Source organism: Oncorhynchus kisutch, linkage group LG19, assembly GCF_002021735.2.
Source record: "Oncorhynchus kisutch isolate 150728-3 linkage group LG19, Okis_V2, whole genome shotgun sequence".
Classification (NCBI taxonomy): Eukaryota; Metazoa; Chordata; class Actinopteri; order Salmoniformes; family Salmonidae; genus Oncorhynchus; species Oncorhynchus kisutch.
The window spans coordinates 38223945-38243586 of record NC_034192.2 but is presented as its reverse complement, the minus strand read 5'-3'; the positions used below and the strand labels follow the sequence as shown (position 1 = coordinate 38243586).

General features: G+C 43.9%; 1 protein-coding gene across 4 annotated transcripts in view; it reads left to right on the top strand.

Moving 5' to 3' along the window:
* tbc1d2 (TBC1 domain family, member 2) overlaps positions 1 to 19642 on the top strand; it is a 30370-nt gene that overhangs the window by 7014 nt on the left and 3714 nt on the right. For 3 of the 4 annotated variants that reach the window (XM_031798323.1, XM_020452751.2, XM_020452750.2), the window contains exons 2-15: positions 3706 to 4219; positions 4648 to 4798; positions 11643 to 11769; positions 12547 to 12662; positions 12920 to 13158; positions 13428 to 13697; positions 13957 to 14082; positions 16026 to 16136; positions 16295 to 16467; positions 16765 to 17077; positions 17206 to 17393; positions 18326 to 18446; positions 18754 to 18939; positions 19145 to 19266. In XM_031798323.1, the coding sequence (XP_031654183.1) occupies positions 3706 to 4219; positions 4648 to 4798; positions 11643 to 11769; positions 12547 to 12662; positions 12920 to 13158; positions 13428 to 13697; positions 13957 to 14082; positions 16026 to 16136; positions 16295 to 16467; positions 16765 to 17077; positions 17206 to 17393; positions 18326 to 18446; positions 18754 to 18939; positions 19145 to 19266 (2757 nt within the window). Of the gene's footprint in view, positions 1 to 3705; positions 4220 to 4647; positions 4799 to 11642; positions 11774 to 12546; positions 12663 to 12919; positions 13159 to 13427; positions 13698 to 13956; positions 14083 to 16025; positions 16137 to 16294; positions 16468 to 16764; positions 17078 to 17205; positions 17394 to 18325; positions 18447 to 18753; positions 18940 to 19144; positions 19267 to 19642 lie in introns of all 4 variants that reach the window. The other variant, XM_031798325.1, reaches the window with a different exon arrangement.

Sequence of the window (19642 nt, the reverse complement as noted above, 5' to 3'; positions counted from 1 at the left end):
CGTGCTACAGGTGGGTGCTGCTATGGTGACCAGCGAGCTGAGATAAGGGGGGACTTTACCTAGCAGGGTCTTGTAGATGACCTGGAGCCAGTGGGTTTGGCGACGAGTACGAAGCGAGGGCCAGCCAACGAGAGCGAACGGGTCGCAGTGGTGGGTAGTATATGGGGCTTTGGTGACAAAACGGATGGCACTGTGATGGACTGCATCCAATTTATTGAGTAGGGTATTGGAGGCTATTTTGTGAATGACATCGCCGAAGTCGAGGATCGGTAGGATGGTCAGTTTTACAAGGGTATGTTTGGCAGCATGAGTGAAGGATGCTTTGTTGCGAAATAGGAAGCTGATTCTAGATTTAACTTTGGTTTGGAGATGTTTGATGTGAGTCTGGAAGGAGAGTTTACAGTCTAACCAGACACCTAGGTATTTGTAGTTGTCCACATAAGTCAGAACCGTCCAGAGTAGTGATGTTGGATGGGAGGGCAGGTGCAGGCAGCGATCGGTTGAAGAGCATGCATTTAGTTTTACTTGTATTTAAGAGCAATTGGAGGCCACGGAAGGAGAGTTGTATGGCATTGAAGCTCGTCTGGAGGGTTGTTAACACAGTGTCCAAAGAAGGGCCAAAAGTATACAGAATGGTGTCGTCTGCGTAGAGGTGTATCAGAGACTCACCAGCAGCAAAGCGACATCATTGATGTATACAGAGAAGAGAGTCGGTCCAGGATTTGAACCCTGAGGCACCCCCATAGAGACTGCCAGAGGCCCGGACAACAGGCCCTCCGATTTGACACACTGAACTCTATCAGAGAAGCAGTTGGTGAACCAGGCGAGGCAATCATTTGAGAAACCAAGGCTATCGAGTCTGCCGACGAGGATGTGGTGATTGACAGAGTCGAAAGCCTTGGCCAGATCAATGAATACGGCTGCACAATATTGTTTCTTATCGATGGCGGTTAAGATACCGTTTAGGACCTTGAGCGTGGCTGAGGTGCACCCATGACCAGATTGCATAGCGGAGAAGGTATGGTGGGATTCGAAATGGTCGGTAATCTGTTTGTTGACTTGGCTTTCGACGAGCTTAGAAAGGCAGGGTAGGATAGATATAGGTCTGAAGCAGTTTGGGTCAAGAGTGTCCCCCCTTGAAGAGGGGGATGACTGCAGCTGCTTTCCAATCTTTGGGAATCTCAGACGACACGAGAGGTTGAACAGGCTAGTAATAGGGGTTGCAACAATTTCGGCAGATCATTTTAGAAAGAAAGGGTCCAGATTGTCTAGCCTGGCTGATATGTAGGGGGGCAAACTTTGGAACAATCTTTCTTTTGAAAGTTATTACAGCATTGCGTGATGGGCAATGGTGTTCTAAACTGCCTTTTTGTGTACCACATTTATTTATATATATTTTTTAAACGAACGTGTCAAGAACCCAACATTTTTTAAATCAACCAGGTTGTCACTGAAATAATTATAAATATAGTCCCCTTGTGTTTTTTTTCATGCCAATACTGTTTTCTATGCTTGTTTTCACTTAATACTTTGGGATACAGGTGCACTTGTAGTCAGAAAGGCCTTTTTTTCCCCGTGTAGGCAACAGTAGGCCTACACAATTTTCTTCATAACCCATTTCATATTTTGCATATTCATATTTTTCATGAATATGCATTAATGCATTCATTAATGCATTTAATTAAATTTCTTTCATAATGCATTTTATACAAGACTATGTTGAATTTGATTATGGTTGACAGATTGGAGACAAAATGCCCAACTTTATTTATGTTATTGTGTGGTATTGATGAATGTATTTGATTGGGGAATGTGGATACATTTTTATGATGGAAAATTATAATACACACCATAATACATGCACACACACACACTTACACACACTTCGTTTTTACTCATGTTATAGCCTACTCTTGACTTTTGTATGAATCATTTTTAAATCAAATATTTGTGTCTAGTTGTCATGTATTCATTGTAGTTTACATGTTTCAGTAATGAATAACATGGTTAATGGTCCTTAGCTTTGGTATATTTGGCATGTTTATACATATTCTGTATTTCCACCAAAGAAAGCTGTAATTAATCAACACAATACTGTAAATGATGGACAGTACCTGTTATAAAACAGAAATTGCTCTCCGTAAATAAATGGTGAGAAATGCTCAGTCTGAAGCGATTTGGCTATGGGTTTCACAGCCTAATAATAATGATTAATCCAAGTTAAATCACCTCAAACATGGTTTATTTACAACCTCTGGGGTATAACATGTTGAGCAAAGTGGTATAGGAGAGTTTGACATATAACCCCTAACTTGAGTTCAGTCTTCACCAATGAGAACCAAGAGGGGCCTAGCTTTGTCCTTCATGACAGGGAAAGGCCTTGATTCTAGGCTGTAGAAAATCCTCCATCCATCTCATTAGATCAGAACAGGATGGATCAACAGTGACTCATTTTACTGGTTTGCATCCTTTAAAAAAAGGATGGTTGTGTCTTGCTGCATAACACACTTACATTATTTGTCTACCCATATGATGTGGATCATTGTCAGGTTATTAGATGTATAAACTTTAACAAAATAACACCATGATTATAATAACACTTTAGGTAGTTTTGTAAATGTATAGAATGTGTGTGTTTCAGGTACACACTGGTAAGTTAACTTAAGTAAATTAGACAGTCACAGAGGATTTTCTTCTGAATAACTGATCGGGGCATTGCACATTCAGGCAACTTTGATGTAAGGCTTGATCACACCTGTAGTGACGACTTCTATCCGTCACGCCCATTGTTGCTTATCCATTGTTCACTAGATATATCAATGTAATTACAGAATGCTTCCCACTACTATATCACATAACTAGACGTGAGTTGGACTTGATCCCAACGCTGCCACCAGTGTAGCGAAAGAAAGTGAAAGCTGCGACAGGGACTCTGACCAGTGCTCATGCGTGGCAAAGTGAGCTCTAATGGCTGTTGCCTTGAAAGTCGAGTACGCCTCTGGGCAGAGGCAGTAGGCCTACAATGCTGGCAGTTGCCTTGTTACAGTAGCCTAAGTATAAACCTGATTGACACGACCGTAATAATCATCATGAAATGGCCCATAAGTGTAAGCCAACATAATTCATTATTTTACATGAAGCTGTTTAACTCCATTGATATGGCTTACTTGATCATAGTCCAGACTCGTTATAGTTGCAAATACCATGCAGTTGCACCAGGGGAATTTAAACCACCAATATTTTTTTGCAGGTCTTCTGTTTCCCAACATTTATTGATCAATTGATTTCCCATCATGAAAATGGATCCCCATTCCCCAATCAAATACCTTTTTTTTATCGATGCCACAAAAATAAACAGACAAATCCAACTTTTTACACCATTGGCAACCCTCATGAAATCCGACATAGCACCAGTATGACCATTTGAAAAACGTTGTAGAGTGATGCAAGGAAAAACATGGCAAAAAGATTAGCGACACAAAGTGTAACACTTTTCTAAGCCAGTCATATTAGTTTACAAATGGAGATGAAAATAAAATATTACACATTGAACAGCTTTAGATGTGTTCATGCTGACCCCATTGTCAAAGCCTCACTATCATGTCAAGTCTCCAAGTGGAGCAGAGTGACCTCTCCATTGTAGGCTACCATTGTATGCTTTGTTTTAGTTTAGCTTTTTTTTCCAACTCCCTCTTGGTCTCTCAGTGTGATGGAGGGAGAGGACCCAGAAGGAAATCCCAGCACTGCCTCGTCTCACTCACTTCCTCCCCAAGCAGAGGCGGTAAGCCCAGCGGATGAGTATGATTGTATCACAACAGGGAGGAACTTTGAAGAGACCGCTACACGCACAAACAGCATGGGCCAGCCGAGTCAGGACCACCAGAGTGAAGGGGTCCCAGCTAAGACTGCTGCCACAGACAACAACCAGAGTCAGTCTTCCACCACCATGGACAACCAAGCCCAGCAACAACCCACGGAAAGCCCGTCTATCACTAAACTATGTGGGTATCTCCTTAAACAAGGAGGTCCCCTGAAGTCGTGGAAGTGGCGCTGGTTCACGTACGAGGAGAAGAAGAGCCAGTTGTTTTACTACAGGACGGCGCAGGATGTGACCTCTTTGGGGAGGATTGAGCTGTGCAGAGCCACGTTCGGTTACCCCCTCCACGGAGAGCAGGGCACCTTTCACATCCAGACCCCTGAACGGACCTTCGTCCTCAAGGTAATGTTTATTTAATCTATACTATATCAGGGGTGGTCATCTGAATCTCGAGGTTGGCCGTTCTGCCTGTTTTCTTTTCATCCTGGTAGTTACTTGATTATTAATGTCAGTGGTTGGCCAAAGTCCCTAATTTAGAGGGGATTCACTTCTGGTGCCATCACAAGTTCAACCGGTATCCCCAGGGTTTTCCCAAACGTCTGACTTTGCTCTGAATGTGAGTGTCATCAATATTTCTGAAATGTCATTGGTTTTTGTGGAGGGATGGGGAAGACCACTGAAAGGATACATGAGGCAGCGAAACAGTGGTGCTCCTGTATCTGAATAACGTGATTAAAAATAACAAACATTTTAGAAGTTATGCATTACAGATATTCCGACTTGGGCACACATGTACAGTAGGCTAACAATATATATTCTGTCTGTTTCAGGCAGATAACCAGGAGGCCATGATGTGCTGGCTACAACAGCTGCAGCTGAAGAGATGGCAGCACCGAGACCAGCTGACAGGAGAATCCACACGTCACTGCACTGACCACCAGAGACCAGAGGGACAGGGGGAACTACCCACCAGCTGCCCAGGTACAGAAAGACGGGAGGTAGTAGAATGAAGTGGCCCCAGACACTGATCAAGATTATGTCTGGCATGACAATGATCGACAGAGAAGGTTGTTCATGTAGAAACAGATCTGGCAACCAGGCTAAGAATAACAGCTCAATACCATCATATACCATGCATGGTTTTATGCTTAGTGAAGCGTTAAAAGATTTGAGAGAAATGTAATACTTCACGTGGAACCATCGGACACATAGTCAAGTTAGCAGTGACTGGAATGTCAATGACCCAGGCTGTATCATATCCGGCCGTGATTAGGAGTCCACTAGGGCGGCGCACAACTGACCCAGCATCGTCCGGGTTTGGCCGTCATTGTAAATAAGAATTTGTTCTTGACTGACTTGCCAAGTTAAATAAAGGTTACATTTTATTTATTTATTATATAACCAGTTGGGTCGTGTTATCTGAGGAAATGTTTTGTTTAAAGTTGATATCATACTAAATTGTACTATGAATACCTTAGGAGATGGGTGTCATATTCTATCAAACGGGTTTGTCTCAAGTTATTCCACTCCCAATTGACACATGCTAGTTTAGAGGTCATTTCTAATATGTACAAGATCCTACACACAGATACAGAACACCCTATGACACTGTTTGATTACAATTGGCAGACTAGAGGTGAAAAACAAACAAGGTGTAATGAACACGATGGGAGACAGAAAGCTGGTTTCAAGTGCAGGGCGCAGCATGTGTTTATTTGTAAAGGACCACAGGACGAGGCAGGTAGCTGGTCCAGGGACAGGCAGAAGGTCATACACAGGGGTTCCAAAAAGGCAACAGTACAGGCAGAGAAAAGGCTAGTAACGTCGTCCGGGAGATCAGGCAATAGGTTGATAACAGGAAATCCGATAGCCTAAAGTACAGGCACAGAACAGGCAAAAGGTGTCAGTTTTTGCCTTCCTCACTATCATACACTGGAGGATTAAATTACGGGAAAAACAGAGCTCCAAATAGAAGTGTGTCACAAAACAAACAATATCTCACAATGATGGGGTGCAAGGAACTGAACTAAATAGTGTGTGATAATGACATAAATCAAATCAAATCAAATCAAATTTATTTATATAGCCCTTCGTACATCAGCTGATATCTCAAAGTGCTGTACAGAAACCCAGCCTAAAACCCCAAACAGCAAGCAATGCAGGTGGAGAAGCACAGTGGCTAGGAAAAACTCCCTAGAAAGGCCAATACCTAGGAAGAAACCTAGAGAGGAACCAGGCTATGTGGGGTGGCCAGTCCTCTTCTGGCTGTGCCGGGTGGAGATTATAACAGAACATGGTCAAGATGTTCAATGTTCATAAATGACCAGCATGGTCGAATAATAATAAGGCAGAACAGTTGAAACTAGAGCAGCAGCACAGTCAGGTGGAAGTTGAAACTGGAGCAGCAGCATGGCCAGGTAGACTGGGGACAGCAAGGAGTCATCATGTCAGGTAGTCCTGGGGCATGGTCCTAGGGCTCAGGTCATACAGGTGTCTAAACAGGTGATCAGAATTCAGCTGATTGGGATCTGAAGAGTGAGCTGCGGTCAGTGGATCTACGTGTTTGAGAGTGAGTTGGAAGCAGACATATTACTAGGCAACAAATTAAGTTAGTTGAATTGAACGTTATCATTTTTAACTAACCATTTAGTAATAACTCACAATGTCCAAACAACAACACATTTATTTTGAGTGAAAACAGATGTCAATGCACTGGAGTGTGATGTCAATATTTACCACACTTGTCCCTTGGCTACATAGTCACTTCATGAATCATCAGCAGTTGACTTTGTCAGCCTCTCCCTGGCTGGTAAGTGGCCTCACTAGGGATTTCCAAATTCTCCCTCTGAGACCTAGCTTCCTGAAAACCTTTTACTCTGGCAGCACACCCACTTCCTTTCAGTGATTCAGCAAATCTACTGTGGGCATCAAGTGTAGCCAGCCAATCAGAGACTTAAACAGAACTTTGGGTAAGTTATTCATCTTAAACTCTCAAATAGGCTTTCATACAAACATTCTGTAAAAAATTCTAGTTTACATACAAAAATGTTAGTAACAATTTGACGTCACTTTAATTTGACAGTATTCTTGTCAGAAAAGAACAATAATTATTGTAACTGATCATTTTTACACTCGAGGCTTACACTGAGGACACTGTATTCAGGTAATTGAAACACTGAACTTTCCCGATAGAAATACTATGAGTAGAGCTGACTCTGCTGATATGATTCCCTATTCTACATGACAGATGGTCATAACTGTTCCAAACGATACATTTCTATAGGACCGTTCTGTAATGTTGCAGCCTGCGGAACAGGCCCTAGTGTCATTAAACAGAATGCATGATTGGAGCCATTCCAATGTTTTAAAATGCATGGAGGATTAACAGACTTCTTCCATGTTCCTCCAGCAGGCCAGTCAGCTGATGTCTGGGGAAACAACTGGCCTATTTGGTCTCTAGTGTTTTAGAACAGAGACCTATGTTTACAAATAATAAGGAAGCTGTCTTTGCTGCTCATTTCCATCATGTAAAATACAGTATTTCCACGAGTTAAGTCAGGCATTTCTATATAAATATATATATTCAGTATGTGCACTACTTAGATACATTGGCAAATGACTGGCCCTGGCAGATAATTTTTTTCTGTTGCAATAGTTTCTAGAAGAAATGGCATTCTTTGCCAACATTCATGTCTCTACTCTGTAAACCTGTATTGCTGTCGTAAAGGTGCAGTATCTGACTAACAAATGGAGGGTTGACTTCCCTTTTGCAGGTAGCCTAGCAGTTATGAGCGTTGGGCCAGTAACCAAAAGGTCGCTGGTTTGAATCTCTGAGACGACCTAGGTGAAAAATCTGTCTGTGCCCTCGAGCAAGGCAATTATTGCTCATGTACGTCGTTCTGGATAAGGGCGTCTGCTAAATGACGTAAAATGTAGATAGACTGGGGAGGGGAACGCAAGAACAATCTAAATCCCTCTGGTAGCTATTCATGGACTTTTAGGGTCATGGCATTTTCATGAAACAGATGAAAGGTTATTTTCACTTACACAGGCCTTTATCATTGCAAATAACGAATTCATCCTTCCAGTATTGAATGATCTATTATTATATGCCCCATGGGGGGCGTGCCTGGCCAAGGTTGAGATTGGTAGGTGGGGTTCAGGACAGGAAACAACGTTGATCAGATGTCCTTAGATCTTTCTCTGCGCCGTCTGCAAATTGCAGACAAATGCTTGCTCTAGCTGCGTTGCCGCTTTCATCTCTGAAGACTTGATAAACCACTTATCAGTAAACCAGTAAACCACTTATCTACTGTTCACATTGTAACTGATCATTTCTACACTCGAGGGTTACACTGAGGACACTGTATCCGGGTAATTGAAATCAATCAAATGTATTTATAATGCCCTTCTTACATCAGCTGATATCTCAAAGTGCTGTACAGAAACCCAGCCTAAAACCCCAAACCGCAAGCAATACAGGTGTAGAAGCACAGTGGCTAGGAAAAACTCCCTAGAAAGGCCAGAACCTAGGAAGAAACCTAGAGGAACCAGGCCAGTCCTCTTCTGGCTGTGCCAGGTGGAGATTATAACAGAACATGGCCAAGATGTTCAAATGTTCATAGATGACCAGCAGGGTCAAATAATAATAAACACAGTGGTTGTCGAGGGTGCAACAGGTCAGCACCTCAGGAGCAAATGTCAGCTGGCTTTTCATAGCTGATCATTCAGAGTATCTCTACCACTCCTGCTGTCTCTAGAGAGTTGAAAACAGCAGGTCTGGGACAGGTAGCATTTCCGGTGAACAGGTCAGGGTTCCGTAGCCGCAGGCAGAACAGTTGAAACTGGAGCAGCAGCACAGCCAGATGGACTGGGGACAGCAAGGAGTCATCAGGCCAGGTAGTCCTGAGGAATGGTCCTAGGGCTCAGGTCCTCAGAGAGAGCATACTTCAATTCTCACAGGACACCGGATAAGACAGGAGAAATACTCCAGATATAACAGACTGACCCTAGCCCCCCGACACACAAACTACTGCAGCATAAATACCGGAGGCTGAGACAGGAGGGGTCAGGAGACACTGTGGCCCTGTCGACGATACCCCTGGACAGGGTCAAACAGGCAGGATATAACCCCACCCACTTTGCCAAAGCACAGCCCCCACACCACTAGAGGGAAATCTTCAACTACCAACTTACAGTGCCTTGCGAAGGTATTCGTCCCCCTTGAACTTTGCTCGAGCTGTTTTGCAAGGAGGAATGGGAAAAAAATGTCAGTCTCTCGATGTGCAAAACTGATAGAGACATACCCCAAGCGACTTACAGCTGTAATCGCAGCAAAAGGTGGCGCTATAAAGTATTAACTTAAGGGGGCTGAATAATTTTGCACGCCCAATTTTTCAGTTTTTGATTTGTTAAAAAAGTTTGAAATATCCAATAAATGTCGTTCCACTTCATGATTGTGTCCCACTTGTTGTTGATTCTTCACAAAAAAATACAGTTTTATATCTTTATGTTTGAAGCCTGAAATGTGGCAAAAGGTCGCAAAGTTCAAGGGGGCCGAATACTTTCGCAAGGCACTGTACCATCCTGAGACAAGGCCAAGTATAGCCCACAAAGATGGGGGGGGGCAACACGGACAGGAAGATCATGTCAGTGACTCAGTCTGCGTGTCAGTGACCGAGTCTGCGTCTCTCACATGAATAGGCAGACCATTCCATAAAAATTGAGCTCTATAGGTGAAAGCCCTGCCTCCAGCTGTTTGCTTAGAAATTCAAGAGACAGTAAGGAGGCCTGCGTCTTGTGACCATAGCGTACGTGTAGGTATGTACGGCAGGACCAAATTGGAAAGATGGGTAGGAGCAAGCCCATGTAATGCTTTGTAGGTTAGCAGTAATACCTCAAAATAAGCCCTTGCCTTAACAGGAAGCCAGTGTAGAGAGGCTAGCATTGGAGTAATATGATCTATTTTTTTGTTTCTAGTCAAGATTCTAGCATCCGTGTTTAGCACTAACTGAAGTTTATTTAGTGCTTTATCCGGGTAGCCAGAAAGTAGAGCATTGCAGTAGTCTAACCTACAAGTGACAAAAGCATGGATTAATTTTTCTGCATCATTTTTGGACAGAAACACAGGCTGAAACACAGGCTTACAGGGAGGCCAATTTTGGGGCTTCTCTGTGTTTCATCGAAATGTACAGCTGTCTATCATCCGCATAGCAGTGAAAGTTAACATTATGTTTCCGAATGACATCACCAAGAGGTAAAATATATAGTGAAAACAGTAGTGGTCCTAAAATGGAGCCTTGAGGAACACCTACATGTACAGTTGATGCTGTAACCAAGGCTCCTAGTTCAGCAGGGTGTCAGATAGGTACTTCCTCTCTCTCCCTCTCTGTCTGGGCCATGCAGAATCACTTCCTGCAGCTGTCAGTGGGGCTGTAGCTTAAACATTCAGTACACAGATTCCCCAGGGGTCAAAGAGCAGGGCACGCTGGAATCACCTGGGAAACGTTCAGTAGGCAAACATTGTGGAACTCTAAGATATAAATATTTTACGTAGAACAAACATGTCTCTCAGCTCTATTCACAACATTTTGAAACACTCTGTACTTTCCAGATAGAAATACTATGAGTATTGATTTTACAGGAATTGAGATGCTAATGTACCTTCATTCAATCTAAATGTGAAGGTAAACTCAGTTGGATTTTATCCACTTGGTATTGATTTGACATGGTAGCAGCTACTGTATTACCCAACATTATTACTCCGTAGCTACGCCACACTTTCTTAACTAGTCAATAAAACAAGCACCACCTCTTTTACAATAGTATTTCAACAGTAGAATATGAAGTGTTCGAAGAAGTCTAACCAGGGCCAAATTCAGTAGGCAAAAGTTGTAGAATGTTGCAGATAGAAATGTTTCAATGTTTGCCTACTGAACGTGTCGCAGGTGATCCCAATGTGCCCTGCTCTTTGACCCCTGGGTAATCTATGTAATGAATGTTTAAGCTACAGCTCCACTGACAGCTGCAGGAGGTGATTCTGCATGGCCCAGACAGAGAGAGAGCGAGAGAGGGAGGAAGTGCCCGTCTGACACACTGCTGAACTAGGAGCCTTGGTTACAGCACCACATGGCTACACTACACATACTACAGGCTATTCTGGTCCAATAAATCAACACATCCGTATGATATTTTGAAGCTTAAACGGCTTGTATAAGTGAGAAATCCAACTGTTCAAGTCGTAGCTGTCTTGAATATGCATCAATGAACAATGTAAAAGTGACGTTATTGCTAGTTCCCTGTTTTGACTTTGCCCAACGCCGTTGAGTTTGCTCCTGTTGTAGACACAACCTTTCCTACCAACTGGTTTGTGAACTGTGAGGTATTTCATGCTTGTCCTGACATGCCCAGAACGTTTCACGACGGAATAGAACAGTATGCTTTGACCGTGGTACTCCTTTGAATATTCCCACGGTCGCCATTGTAGGTGTATCTAGTGTGCACAACTTGGTTGCCCAAAAGATATCAGGACTTTTGTCAGTTAATAAAAATATATGAATCTTTTAGACTTTTCAATGGGTCTCACCCCATCGTGTCATAACTTTCAGCTCATAGCAGTACAGTAAGAGTAAACAACTTCATCTCGAGACCAAGTGGCCGGATAGTCATGGTCTTTATTCTCTGTATTACAGCCCATAATATCCCTCATTGTCTTCAGCCAGAAGGTTCCTGCTTGTTTCATGAGTAGCTGTGTCCTTTGTGTGCCCTGGCTCCAGAGGGCGTGATCCACTGACATTGTTCTTTCCTGTTACTTCCTGTAACGTAGATGACTTCCTGCCCACCATGAAGACCCCGCCAGGCCTCTTGGGTGAGGAGGCTGCCAATCTGCCCGCACCGCAACAACGGGCCCCCCTAAGCAACTTCTCCCTCAAACATCCTCTGATAGAGATTCAGTAGGTGAATTTATTTATTTATTATTTTTTCCGCCTATCTTTACCATTCATTTGGCATTGAGGCATATGACTGGACCTGTACAACAGATGGTATGGGATACTAGGGCTAGGAATTGCCAGGTACCTTCATGATACAATATTATCATGATACTTAGGCGCCGATACGATATGTATTGCGATTCTCAAGATTCTATCTGTATTGCAATTCGATACTGTGATTTTATTACGATTCAATGTTCCAAACATATTGCTCACCATATGTCTGCTGCAGAGGGACGAGAGAGAGCCATAAGAAAACAATCAGTCATGCAAATAAAAGTGCTGAAAAAAAATAGCAAAAAAACCTATGAAGGTTTTGGTGCAGGTACAGCCAACTAGCGCAAAAGTAACATTGTGATATTGTCAAAACAATATGATGTTGTATCTTCAAAAATATTATCCCAATATGTAACTGTGTAGATTTTTTCCCCCATCACTTTGGGATACGTCGGAGTAGTTGAAGATTGACTTGATATTCATCGAAGTTATTGATCGTAGACAGAACTGTTTGTGACTACAGGTGTTTGTCCTCTGCCAATCGAACATGTCAAGATTGACTTCAAAGTGAAAGTGACTTTGAGATGAATGTTTTTTTGGAGGACTTGTACCTTAATCGCTTCATAATAAAGGGATTGTTCTAGTAGTAGGTTTACACTATGGCTCACACTTGGGGGTGGAGATGTTGGCGTGCATGCTTATGTGTGTGTGTGTTCTCACACATGCGTGCTGCTCCTACAGGAACTCGGTGCACAGTCTTTTTTACAAGCGGTCCTCCCAGGAACTGAGTCGGAGTGTGTTCCATTTGGAGGCGCCTCCTCCCTGGACCCCCTACCAGACAGCCCAGGACAGGCTTGGTATGTCCCACACACACCCTAGCCTCTGGAGATGTTCTCTAATTCACTGGCATCCTTCTGCCCTCTGTCGGCAGCTGATTGAAATCATACAGAAGGATCAGGTTTTCTCATTGTCTGATGGCATAATTTCATCATTGCTCGAGTAACATTGTAATTTTTTTCTCGTCTAAACAAAGAAACATTATTTTATTTCACAAGTTGGTCTCACATTCCATAATAACCACAGAGCCATAGCTAACCTCCATGCCCTCCTACAGACCCTAGGACTCCCGTTGACTCCCCGACTCCTACCACCCCGCTGCTGTTGGCAGACCCTGCGGGTGAGCGCTCCCCAGGGGAGGGCAGGTCGTTCACATGCCCATCCCCGAGGATCAGGAGGAAGACGAGGGGCAGCTCTGCCACCATGCCCGCTGTGCTACGGGGAGCTGCTTCAGACAAGAATACCCACCTTCAGCAGGAGAAACACATGCTGGCTGAGGAGGTCAAGGCCCAGAAGGTTAGAGCTAAGACCAAAGCTGTGCCAGATCTAATAAACCTCCAATATCTTACAAATCAATGCTTGATTTCCACCCTGCCCTTATCCACTCTCTGACGTGTAGAATATGGCGTATTGATTGGTTTGATATGCTTACAAATATCTTGAAATTCAATGTATTCCTTCTCATTTGAATCTGTGCCAGACTAGATGGACTAACCTCACTATTCACCTCCCATCCTGCCCCTGGCTCTACCCTATCCTCTTCCTCCTCCCCTTCCCCCATCCAGGAGCTGGTGTGGCTTCTCCACAAGGCCCTTGAGGCGGCTCAGCTGGAGAAGCGGACCTGCACGGAGTTCCTGGCTGCCGAGTGTGAGCAGGAGCGTCTGGAGCTGTTGAGGCACCGCGAGCGCCAAGCCGCTGACCTGCAGGGTCGTCTGGAGGAGCTGAAGGTCGAGGCGGAGGGTCTGAGGGCGAGCTTGGCCCAAAGGGACGCCCACGTGGCCGAGCTGAAGGAAAACGTCACCCTGATGATGGCGAAGAACAACTCCAAACAGGAGGTGAAACCCATTTTTGGGGTCTGGTCTCGTATTCACAAAGAGTCTCATAGAAGGAGTGCTGATATAGGATCAGTTTAGCCTTATCGAGCATAATGATTATGTGGACAGTGGGGACCTGATCCTGGATCAGCACTCCTACTCTGAGATGCCTTTTGAATATGGGCCCGAGTTCTATTTGGCTCCAAGTGTATACACTTCATGATATGATAATGTATGGCATCACTGCCTAATAATATCATATTTTCTGATGTTATCCCAGGTGATCCTGAAGCTGTCAGAGCAGGTGGCGGCCTGCATGACCGACCCAAGACGCACCATGTCCACCACTAATGGCCTGGAGGCCCTGACCTTCCACCAGCTGCAGGAGGACACTGAGAACCTCAAGGTTGGTTTGTGGTTGGTCGGTAGTAGGTCAGTCCAACACCAGAGATGGAATCAAGACTGAAGCCCAGCCTCGACACCAAGACCAGGAGCCTAATTTATAAATGTTGCATACTCACAAAATATGCCCCAAAACATGCGCGTGCCATTTTTTACGTAAAAGTTGGCATTTATAAAAACTGAACTTGATGTGAGAATGTGCTTATCCACCCACAAACTTTAGACCATATATACGCACAGTTTCCAGTGGTTGAAGTATTGCATTGCAAGAAGGCAAAGTAGCCTATGGGGAATATATACTGAATGCACAAAACATGTCTGTCCGTGACATAGACTGACCAGGAGAATCCAGGTGACAGCTATGATCCCTTATTGATGTCACTTGTTAAATCCGCTTCAGTGTAGATGAAGGGGAGGAGACCGGTTAAAGAAGGATTTTTAAGCCTTGAGACAATTGAGGCCACATGGATTGTGTATATGTACCAATCTGAGGGTGAATGGGCAAGACAAAATATTTAAGGGCCTAACCGGGTATGGTAGTAGGTGTCTGGCCCACCAGTTTGTGTTAAGAACTGCAATGCTGCTGGGTTTTTCATGCGCAACAGTTTCCTGTGTGTATCAAGAATGGGCCACCACCCAAAGGACATCCAGCCAACTTGACACAACTCTGGGAAGTATTGGAGTCAACATGGTGACTTATTTATAACAAAAAAAACAGGTAGCTAAATATAATAACTACATGCAATTATCTTTGCATTCTAAACTAATTAGAGAGCTATTTCTATGCATAATACATTCCTCTTTTCTGACTGATGGTTTCATACGTGCGAAATAGCCTATAGGCCTACAAGTTAGGATAGGCTACTGTTCGTTCCGTCTCTCATTTAATGGGACCCACTTCACAGTAGTAAATTGATCGACTACTGGTATTTGCTCTATGGGATCCGATCGAAGCGCAGTGTCACGGTAGAACTGTACGGTTCACCTTTTCCATTGACGTTTTGTAGGCTACGTCTGACTACTGTAATATCACATTTCTCGATTAGCCTAGACAGTATTTCATTTATAAACATAATATATATATCACAACCATTGAACCTTTTCTGGCCATGAGTTCATATTCCCGAAGTATCCATTTAACGAATTACCATGCGCATCTCTCATTTAATATGGCCTATTAGAGAGGCTATTATAATTTCAAGTTGTTGCTCTATGCATCCAAAAGGGGGCGTGGTTTATAACATACAGGTGAACAGACAGTTGATATTTTGCATTGAAGTGTATCGACTACCACTGGTACAGCCTACTGTAGTTTAGATTTTTTTTTCAGAATGGACAATGTTTCAGTTTTTTTGCACATTTAGGTTCAGGACAAAGTAAATGAAAAACACTATGGAATTCAAACTATATGTTTACAGGTCCACAACAATTTGCAATTGTTTTTGTGTTTCAGAAACGGTCAAATGTCAACGCAAAAGAAAACGACATTCTGCCAACACCTCCAAAGACATTTGATATTTCCTTTAGATATAACATGTTGGTCTAATTCCAATACTTCCAAAGTATACAGCAAATAAGGGTGTTATTGCCACTCTAAAAGGTGAATGACGGGCGCTATTCAGGTGGAGTTATAATGCGCGTTCATGCGCGAACAGGTTTACAACGGATCTGATTTATAACCAGAAACATGCGTATGCCGTGCTCCCACGTTTAGAAATCTCAATTTTCGTACGTGGCAGTCTTCAAAAAGATCACACGCAGATATTTAGTGTCAATTTACGCAACAGTTATAATTGGCGTGCCAGAACATTTGAGTCTTTTGGAATAGAATCTCTATTCTCTGGTCCAAAAAAACATAGTTGTAGTACAAATATGAATCATATTTCTTTGCATATTTAAATGGCCTTCACCCTGCCCTTCCTCTCACTATTAATAATTCTCACACAGGATGACATTGAGGCCTACAAGATCCAGAACAAGTTCCTAAACTCTGAGATCTACCAGCTGACCAAGCTATGGCGCAACAGTTCAGAGCAGGAGAAAAGCCTTATGGTAAAGGTGGGTCTGCCTTGTGAATATGGGCGCTACTCAGTGCCAAATACATCTGCATGTGCTGTTGAAGTGGGTTGTGCTTAAGTGAAACACTGAAGGCCACTACAGTTGATTGAATTGGGACCTCCGTCTCGGTCTTAGGGTGTGCTTATTTTGTGTTGCAGTGTGCCTACCTGGAGGCCCGTAACTGTCAGATAGAGAGTCGTTACCTGGGTGTACTGAGGAAGCTGCAGGAGAGCAAGGCTCTAGAACCGGGCCAGCGGGAGGCTGTGAGGAACCTCATAGAGGACGCACTGAAAGGAGACCTGAACGACGTCCTCAAACTCAACCCTGTCAGGTAACGGGCCCTGGCTCAATACTCTGAACTGGCTTCCTCTCCTTGTCTTTTTGTCTTCTCTGCTTCACTACACTGATAGATGACAGGACCAACCTCTTTTATTTATTTGTATTCTTTATTCATACAGGCGTTCCTTTAAAGATTTACAACAGTCTCTTAAGGGGGACACCTTGTTACAAGAACACATTAAATCACCAATGCAGTCCCACAATGAACAAAAATGAGATTACTATCAATAGTCAATGAAGGCTTAAATCAACTAAAAACAGTGAATGAACACTGATCTCTATTCCTCAGGGAGCACGATGAGTACGGCTTCAAGATCATCCCGGACTATGAGGTGGAGGACATGAAGCTGCTGGCCAAGATCCAGGCCCTGGAGATCCGCTCCCACAACCTGCTGAGGCAGGAGGCCGGGGTCAAACCCTTGTTGGACCGCTGGGCTCAGTACCTAGGCGGCCGCCCGGCCGATGACCTCTGCCCCTCCCCGGAGCTCAAATTCCTGCTGCGGTGTGGCGTGCCACGGGAGTACCGCCCACGGGTGTGGCGCTGGGTGGTAAGGGCACGCACATGCTCGCTGAGGGAGCGCCACCCGGATCGCTATGAGCAGGTGGGTGCTAGTGGATCAGGCTAGTTCACTTCCTTACAATGCATCTCTCAATTTCAGAATCTTTCTCCATCTGTCCGTCAGTCTTTCCATCCATCTATCTACATGAAATCCATCCATTACTGTTTCAGCTGTGCCAGAAGAGCCTTACGTCACCCCACCAAGCCTCCAGACAGATCCAGTTGGACCTACACCGCACGCTCACCACCAATCAGCGCTTTTCCTCGCCCTCCAGCCCCACTCTGCAGCAGCTCCAACGAATTCTGCTAGCTTTCTCCTGGCAAAATCCCACCATCGGTTACTGCCAGGGCCTCAACAGGTACTTAAGACTCCCTATATCAGTCAGCAGTGTGCTCAATAAATATTAAATCTAGAGAAATACTGCCACCCAATGTACAAAGCTGTAAACTGATATAAAGTGCAGACTCCAAAACAATGTCAAATCAAATTTTATTTGTCACATGTGCCCGAATACAACAGGTGTAGACCTTACAGTGAAATGCTTACTGAAAAGTCCTTAACCAATAATGCTTTAAGAAGTTAAGTGAAAAAATTGAAAATAAAAGTAACAAATATTTAAACCGCAGCAGTAACAGTAGCGAGGCTATATACAGGGGATACCGGTTAGTCAAGGTAATATGTACATGTAGGTCGAGTTAAAGTGACTATGCGTACATAATAAATGGAGAATAGTAGCAGCGTTAAGGGTGGTGAAAACAGTCTGGGTAGCCCTTTAATTAGCTGTTCGGGAGTATTATGGCTGGGGGTAGAAGCTGCTAAGAAGCCTTTTGGACCTAGACTTGGCGCTCCAGTACTGCTTGCCGTGCGGTGGCAGAGAGAACAGTCTGACTAGGGTAGCTTTAGTCTTTGACAATTTTTAGGGCCTTCCTCTGACACCGCCTGGTATAGAGGTCCAGGAAGCTTGGCTCCAGTGATGTACTGGGTCGTTCGCACTACCCTCTGTAGTGCCTTGCGGTCGGAGGCCGAGCAGTTGCCATACCAGGCAGTGATGCAACCAGGATGCTACCAACTCAATCAACACAATCTTCTCAATTTAGGGAAGCCTGATTTATAACAATTTAGAGTTTTTTTTTTTGTGAAAATCTATGATTAGTCTAAAAACGTGCATCTTCCTAGATCTGGCTACTCAGACTAGGCTGTAGATATACCATACAAGCTTTCAGACTTCAAAACAATCTTGACAGAATATCCGAGGGCAATTATGATATTGGCCTGTCCCTCCCCTTTCAGGCTGGCAGCCATAGCTCTCCTGGTGCTAGAGAGTGAGGAGGATGCCTTCTGGTGTCTAGTAGCTGTGGTGGAGACCATTATGCCTCAGGACTACTACACCAAAACACTCATAGCCTCGCAGGTAATGATCTGGCTCGAAGGAGCAAAATATGTGATTTTAAACAACTGTATAGATGTGTAAAATAATTGTCTATAGTTCTCTGTAATACAAATATGGGAAGTGGTGCTTTTAGTGGGATTTAATCAGTTTTAGTTCTGCATCTGTTCCAAAACATGGAACTGAAACTTTTAAATTGCACATACATTTCATGAACAACGTAATGAATTCAACAACATTGCTCATGTCATGCCAATATATGTTGTCATCTGCTGATGTGACTCAATATGACATGGTGTATGGGTGGATGGTGTATGGGTGGATGTTGCAGGTGGACCAGCGTGTGCTGAAGGACTTCATGGCGGAGAAAATGCCCCGACTGACAGCCCACTTTGAGGAGCATAGTGTGGACGTGTCCCTCATCACCTTCAGCTGGTTCCTGGTGGTGTTCGTTGAGAGCCTGCCCAGCGACATCCTCCTGCGGGTGTGGGACGCCTTCCTCTACGAGGGCACCAAGGTACCGCGCTTAAGAGAGACTAGCGCCTGGGCCGAAAGGAAATTCTAGCTCATGGTTATTCAAATGTGGGTCCTGTCTGCAGTATGACTGGTTGTTAACTGATTGACAAAATTATATTGATTGTCCAGAATCTACCCACCTGGTGTTACATTTTTTGTTGTTGCGGCAGTTCTAATGTAAACGTACATGCATGGTTTTGATCCAGGTGATATTTCGGTATGCCCTGGCTCTGTTCAAGTACAAAGAGGAGGACATCTTGAACATCCATGACAACGTGGAGATTTACCAATACCTGCGCTTCTTCACCAAGACCATCTCTGACGGCAGGTGAGAGGTCATTAAAGATCATCCAAGTTCAAACTATGGAGGTTGTGTTCTGAAAAAAATGCCACTATATTAGATGTTTCTCTAGTCGGATAGGAACCACTATAGTAGAGGTCTTAAACTCCTGGAGGGCTGGCGTGTATGTTTTTGTTACAGCCCAGTACACCTGATTCACCCCTCAGTGGTTTGTGAACGATTCCACTAAATCACATTTAGCTTGTCCTTTTGTATCCTGTTTAATTGTTGTATTATCTATATGGTTTGTGCTTTTTGCCCTGTACCTACTGAGCCCATTCTTTTTCTGCTGCTCCGTTTAGTCGGAGTGTTGCTGGCAGAGCAGACGGAATAGCTATTTGCTGTAGGCCGAGACGGATGCTCT